At 54.1% G+C, this 6561-nt stretch overlaps 1 protein-coding gene across 1 annotated transcript; it reads right to left on the bottom strand.

The window, feature by feature from the left end:
* Positions 1 to 1353: 1353 nt before the first annotated feature.
* Positions 1354 to 6022, bottom strand: LOC136477505 (putative multidrug resistance protein). The gene is made up of 6 exons (XM_066475690.1): positions 5613 to 6022; positions 5475 to 5529; positions 4727 to 5363; positions 4111 to 4651; positions 3109 to 3999; positions 1354 to 2993 (listed from the first exon to the last, which is right to left on the bottom strand). Exons 1-6 carry the CDS (start codon positions 5850 to 5852, stop codon positions 1623 to 1625), a joined length of 3735 nt encoding a protein of 1244 aa, XP_066331787.1. The 5' UTR covers positions 5853 to 6022; the 3' UTR covers positions 1354 to 1622.
* Between the last annotated feature and the right edge of the window lie 539 nt (positions 6023 to 6561).

The raw sequence follows: 6561 nt of genomic DNA, 5'->3' as shown, positions 1-6561 counted from the left end.
TGGAATAGGGAGCAAGTAATCGCCATGTCATCGATCCTCACCAATTCTTACGCCCACCATTGGATCAAACTGACTTGAATCAAGGGTTAAGATTCATCCTCAAAGTTGGTGGAGAAATCCCGACACCGACAGGTGGGTCCAGGGGGGTCGATCGACCTACAGGTGGAGTCGGCCAACCCCACCATAGCCCCGTCCACTTGGATATCCTTCTCTAGCCCATGAAGGAATGTTTAGCAGGGCCTAGTAGAGTTGGTTTTGTCGCGATTGGATCTGATCCTTTGTGATAATATGGCCCGCTTTAGCCTATTTTCTAGATAAATCCTCCTGTAATCATAAAATCACCAAAACTTGTGGAAACACTTAGTTTAAACCACTAGACCTATGTTGATGATTCATTTTAAAGATAATTATATGTCATATTAGTAGTTTACAGTTGACGTTATAGACCGTCAACAGGGACCTTCACCGCTAAATATCATAGCCTGCTATTTAAAACATTGGATGTACTTATATATATGAAACTCACTCATTTGTCCTAGAGAAATCCTAACCAACCCTCGGTTGTTAGGCATGCTCTCAACACGTGAATACGGAATACGCGATTCCCTGACAGCCGCAGGGTCAGGGTCACGACGCAGCGAAGGCGGCGCTCCGGGCGAGGACGCGTGCGACTGCTGGGCGATGATGCGTGGTCCGTGCGGGGTCGCGGTGCGGTGGAGGCGGCCCTCGCGTCTGCTGCGTGGCGGCGAGCGGCTGCAGGGGTGACGGCGGTGGTGTGCAGCCGGCCGGGGAGGAGACGGCGGTGACCTGCTGCTGCACGGGGATGGGCAGCCCTGCCGCGGGTGTGGCTGCTGGCGGAGGCGACGCTCCTCCTCGAGCTTCGCGGCCAGGTCCAGCAGCCGCTGCTGCTACGCTCGACATCAGGCTATGGCTGTGGTTGGGCTTGTGGTTCGGTTTTCTCTGACATCTGATATTTACATCTGACATTTGTGAATAATTTGACATATATTTCTCTGATATCTGCAATTCATATAAATAATTTGTAAATTTTGTAAATTTGGCGTATATTTTTGTGAGATCTGCAATCTATAGAAATATGAGTTGTCTTATTTCCAAATTACATAACTCCGTCCATGAAATTACAGTGAAGGAATTATTGTAAATATAGTATTAAGATAGTGTAAACATAGCTAGAAGACAATATAAATGCATGGGAAAAAATCAGGTGCCAGCAACTTCTAAAACATTCCGTCGTTGGGTAGACAGTTCCTTGTCCTACTAGTTCCCATGGAAGTTTAACCATTGGATGACAGGATAGACTTACCGGCCTATTCGGCTGGCTGAAAAAACGGCTGATACTGATACTGATTTATTGTGAGAGAAAAATACTATTATTTTACTGAAATAGTATGACCGGTCAAGCGAACGGGGCTACAATCATAAACTCGATCAGTACGTAGCTGCCCCTTCACCAACTCTTAAACACGTTATAATTAGTACATATGAGCAGGTGCCAAGTGCTAGCTAGCTCTGAATATTGCACATCCAGGCACACTAGGAAGGTAGGCTACTGCTCTGTATTTTAGCCGACTTCTTGCAGTTGCAGGCAAAATCCAAACATCTCAGTGCTGCTTGCCTCTCTGCTGCAAAGTGACCAAGCCAAAGTAGGTCCCAGAGCGACCATTGGCCATTAGGGACGCATGCGTGCCCTTCTCTACGACGACTCCCCTATCAAGCACAGCTATCATATCACAGCTCTGGATGGTGCTGAGCCTGTGCGCCACGACCACGCTGGTCCGGCCAACCATCACCCTGTCCAGTGCCTCCTGCACCGCCTTCTCGGACTGGCTGTCCAGTGCGCTTGTAGCTTCATCGAGCAGCAGGATGGCTGGGTTCTTGAGAATGGCGCGGGCGATGGCGATGCGCTGCTTCTGCCCTCCTGATAGTTGGGCGCCCCGGTCTCCACACCATGTGTCGTACCCATCCTTGAGGTTACTGATGAAGTCATGCGCGTTGGCGGACCTTGCCGCCTCCTCGACCTCTGCCTCACTCGCCATCTCCGCCTCCATCATTATGTTCTCTTTTATAGTGCCAGCGAACAATGTTGGCTCTTGGCTGACGAGTCCAATATGTCGACGCAGAGCTTGGAGATTGTATGCTTTGATGTCTCTACCATCTATGTTCACCACGCCCTTGAGTGGGTCGTAGAACCGTTCTATAAGCCCGATGATGGTTGACTTGCCAGAGCCACTTTGCCCGACAAGGGCTGTTGACTTGCCTGCCATCATGCTCAACGAGAATCCTCTGAAGATGATCACATCTGGCCTGGATGGATATGCGAAATCAACTCCTACAACTTCCACCTCTCCAATGAGCTTCTCTGGCTTGTACCCCTTAGGATTGTCGGGGTCAATCTTCGTTTGGCGGTCGAGAATAGTGAACACTGAAGAGACCGCTTCGGCACCTTTGGCGATATCTGTTGTCATGCTACATGCATCTGCTATCACACGCCCTGTGGTGACTAGAATCATGCTGGTTTGGAAGACCGCCTCCACAGCAATGAGCCGCTCGGCCATGAGCTTGCCACTGTACCAGTAGTTGAGGGCCCATGAGAATATGGTGAGGCCCACAGAGGCGCCGAGCCCTAGACCTGCGAACCACGACTGCCGGATGCTCTCCTTGTGTGGTTCATCCTGCGCCTGGCTGAAGAGGCGTAGGATGCGGCCCTGGGATGAGAAGGCGGTGATGGTGCGGAGGTTGGAGACAGCGTCAGCAGCTAGCTTGCTAGTTTCGGACTGGGCCTGTATCGACTTCATGGACATGTTCTTCAGCAAGACACGGCGAGCATAGGAGCAAGCAATGATAAACGGCTGCAGTGCTATCATGACAAGGGCCAACCGCCAAGAAATGACAAGACCCACGGTGAAAGCAATGGCCACCATGGAAGCCGTCTGGATCAACAGAGCCATTCGGTCGCCCACCAGTGACCTTACCTGCAACACAAATATATGTTCATGTATATATGAACATGTATGTATGACTATACTTTTGCAAGTATGATCATAAGCTATAGTACATAGTATTTTTTTTTCTGAGTACAGTACTTACGATGTTGGCGTCCTTAGCGAGCTGTGAGCATATATTGCCAGTGGAGTTGTCGTCATGGTCAAACCATCCAATCTCAAAAGTGAGGATTTTTGCAAGCATTCGCTTCCTGATCCTCTTGGTCAGGCACTCTCCCATGGCAGCAAAGCTATAGTGCTGTCCAATGTTGAGCATGAATGAGAGCGCAACGAGAGCGAGGAAGATGAAAGCATACATCCTTGTTTTGTCCTTGATCTCCTCATGATCTGTCGAGTAGTAGATGGAGAATGTGCACCCCATGCCATATGCAAAAATAGGCTGGATTGCCCCAGATAGGACTGCACATGAGCTCCCCACCAGTGCAAACTTCCACTCTGGTGCATTGAGGAGAAGCAACCTTCCGAAGGATGGCACAGGAGGCTTTGGCTTCTCATCAGCGTTCTCACCATCTCTTGCGTCACCAACGGACCATGTCGAACTTGACCTGCTAGCTGAAGAGACCATCTTGCTGTTGTTGCTGCTGCTGCATTGCCCTCCACTAGGAGATGCACCACAAGTTCCACCAACCTCGGTGCCCTCACCTGAATCTCTATTCTGCTGAAGATGGACAAGAGATGAGTACATGCCATTCTTGGCAATGAGCTCACTGTGGGAGCCCAGCTCCTGGACTGCGCCAGATTGCATGACAGCTATGCTGTCGGCATTTCGGACGGTGGAGAGGCGATGTGCAACAAGGATGGTAGTCCGGCCTACGGAGGCCGCGTCAAGCGCCTCCTGCACGACGCGCTCGGACTCGGTGTCCAGTGCGCTCGTTGCTTCGTCAAGGAGCAGAATCTTGGGTGACCTCAGGATTGCTCTAGCAATGGCAATCCTCTGCTTCTGCCCTCCAGACATCTGTGCACCACGCTCACCCACCTGTTTTTGTTTTCATTTCACACATGATTAGTATCGGTATCGGAATTCGGAGACAGTGATTATTAGTGCAAGTCTAGATAGCTATCATCAATTCATCAGACAGGTTGTTACCTGCGTGTCGTAGCCCTGTGGCAGCTGCGATATGAAGCTGTGGGCATTGGCCGCCATTGCTGCCGCGACGATCTCCTCCCCTGTAGCATCCTCCTCGCCGAACAGTATGTTCTCCCGCACCGACATGGCGAACATGGCGGGCTCCTGGCTGACGAGCCCCATCTGCGCGCGCAGCCACTTGAGCCGGAGCCGGCGGATGTCCACGCCGTCCAGCGCCACCTCCCCGGCCGACGGGTCGTAGAACCGCTCCAGCAGCGCGATCGCCGTCGACTTTCCAGACCCACTGGGGCCGACGAGCGCCACCGTGTGCCCAGCCGGCACCCGCAGGATGAAGTTGGCCAAGACGGGGCTCTCTGGCCGCGACGGGTAGCAAAAGTCGACGTTCTTGAACTCCACCTCGCCGGCGACGTTGGCCAGCTCCTCGCCGGCGCCACTCTCGGAGTCAATCTTGGGCACCCGCTGTATCATTTCAAGGATCCTGTCCGCTGCCGCGGTCGCCTCCGAGAAGTACTTGACGTTGGACAGTGCCGACCCCAGCGACCTGCATCATTACTGACGTTGTCATCTCTAAGTATATATACTCCTATCTGACAGTAGTAAGTTAGTAGTGACGTACACGCCGCCGATGACGATAAGGGAGGAGACGACGAAGACGGTGCCTCCCGGGTAGCCGTGGTACATGACGAGGCGGCCGCCGTACCAGATGTTGAAGGCGTAGATGGCGAAGGCGATGCCGTTGGTGCCGAGGGCGATGCCCTTGGCGAGCCCCTGCCTGAGGCCGAGGCGCGCCGACTCCTCGAGCGCGGCGGAGAACCGGGCCATGGTGGTCTTCTCGGCGACGAAGGCGTAGACGGTGCGCACCGACGAGACGGCCTGCTGCGCGACGGCGCCCGGGAGCGCGTACTGCTCCCTGATCCTCCGCGCGAGGCCCGTGAGGGCGCGGCCGTAGGAGACGCCCGGGATGATGAGGAGGAGCGCGGACGGCAGCGTCACCAGCGTGAGCCGCCACAGCAGCGCGAAGCCCACGGCGTAGCTGCCGGCGAACATGGTGACGTACATGGCGAAGTTGGGCACCTTGTCGCTCAGCGCGTCCTGCACGACGAGGCTGTCGTTGGACACGCTGGTGACCACCTCCGACGTGGACCCCGGCTTGAGGTCGAAGAACTCCACGTCCTGCCGGAGCACCGCCTGCAGGTACCGCGCCCGCATCCGCGACGCCTGCCGCTCCGCCGTCCGTGCCCAGCAGTATCCCTCTGCACGTACGTACGTGTACGTATGCGCGTATGGCACAACCGTATCAGACGCGACGAATGAACTGACACGTTGCATATATTGTGCTGCAGAGCTGTGCTCACGGACCATACCTAGGAACGCCATTACCCAGGAGGCGCACGCAATGTAGACGATTCTGATCACGTTCTGCAAGGATTAGTACATGAGTTGATTGACGTCAGGGACGATGATCCGAGATGCCGGCTTGGAAGTGAACGCGTACGGCCTACCGCGTTGATCTTGGAGGTGAACTGATGCTGGAGGTGATCGGGGCCGCTGCCGAGGTCGTTGGCGATGCGGCTGGCGACGAGCAGCCGCAGGGGCGTGGCCATGCCGTCGCCTATGGCGCCGACCAGGCCTAGCACCATCAGGGCCACGTCGACGGCGTCCGCGTGCACGAACACCGAAGACCCCAGCGCCACCAGCGCGGCCGCGTCCACCTTCTTTGCGCGTCGTCCGGCGGCGTCCATGACTGGTCGACGAAGGCGTACGTACGTGATGTGGGGCCACCTATGTAAACCACCACCGTCGTCGTCGGTCAGAGTACGTGCCGGTAGCCGGTGTAGCAGACGCGACGCCCAAGGATCACTGACGAGACGAGACAGTATATATAGACCAGACCAATGGGACCGATCACAAGAAACCTGTGATGCTCTGTTGCTCACACGAGCACGCCTGTACATGTAGTAATTTAAGCCACACTCTGCGTCCCGTTCTGTTGCATTATATTGATTCTCAAGGCAAGCAAAAGCATTCATGCTTAACAAGCCGTCAGCCGTGTAGCAGCACACCTCTTCTTATTTTGGCCTTTTGCCATGCCAATGCCGACAGAAGAGGTCCTACAGATAACACTTGCTACGGCCTACGGTGACACATGCAGGTACATGCCCTACTGTACAGGCTCCGGGACGCAGTAGTAGTAGTAAAATCAGGACGTCTGGATTGGTACTTGTCTGACCACGAAGATGAGGATCCTAACCGTCTACGATCGGTGATGACTGATGACAGTGGCATTTTCAGTTCCCTCCCAAGACCGTCCATGCATGTCGTCCGTCATGTAGGTCTGTAGGAGTATTTAGCTAGACAAAGGAATGTAGTAACGGCAGGGGCTGCTCCCGCACTTCCATACTTCTGATGCTAGGAGTAAGAGGATGGACACATTTGTGCAAATACTCCGTA

Source organism: Miscanthus floridulus, chromosome 8 (assembly GCF_019320115.1).
Source record: "Miscanthus floridulus cultivar M001 chromosome 8, ASM1932011v1, whole genome shotgun sequence".
Classification (NCBI taxonomy): domain Eukaryota; kingdom Viridiplantae; phylum Streptophyta; class Magnoliopsida; order Poales; family Poaceae; genus Miscanthus; species Miscanthus floridulus.
Note: the sequence above shows the minus strand (reverse complement) of the source record. Positions and strands in the feature narration are given on the sequence as shown.

Coding starts and splice junctions, on each gene's coding strand:
- LOC136477505 (XM_066475690.1), bottom strand. CDS start 5,852: ATGGACGCCGCCGGACGACGCGCAAAGAAGGTGGACGCGGCCGCGCTG. Junction 4,652..4,726: donor CTTATCGTCATCGGCGGCGT/GTACGTCACTAC, acceptor GTAATGATGCAG/GTCGCTGGGGTCGGCACTGT. Junction 2,994..3,108: donor TCGCTAAGGACGCCAACATC/GTAAGTACTGTA, acceptor TTTGTGTTGCAG/GTAAGGTCACTGGTGGGCGA.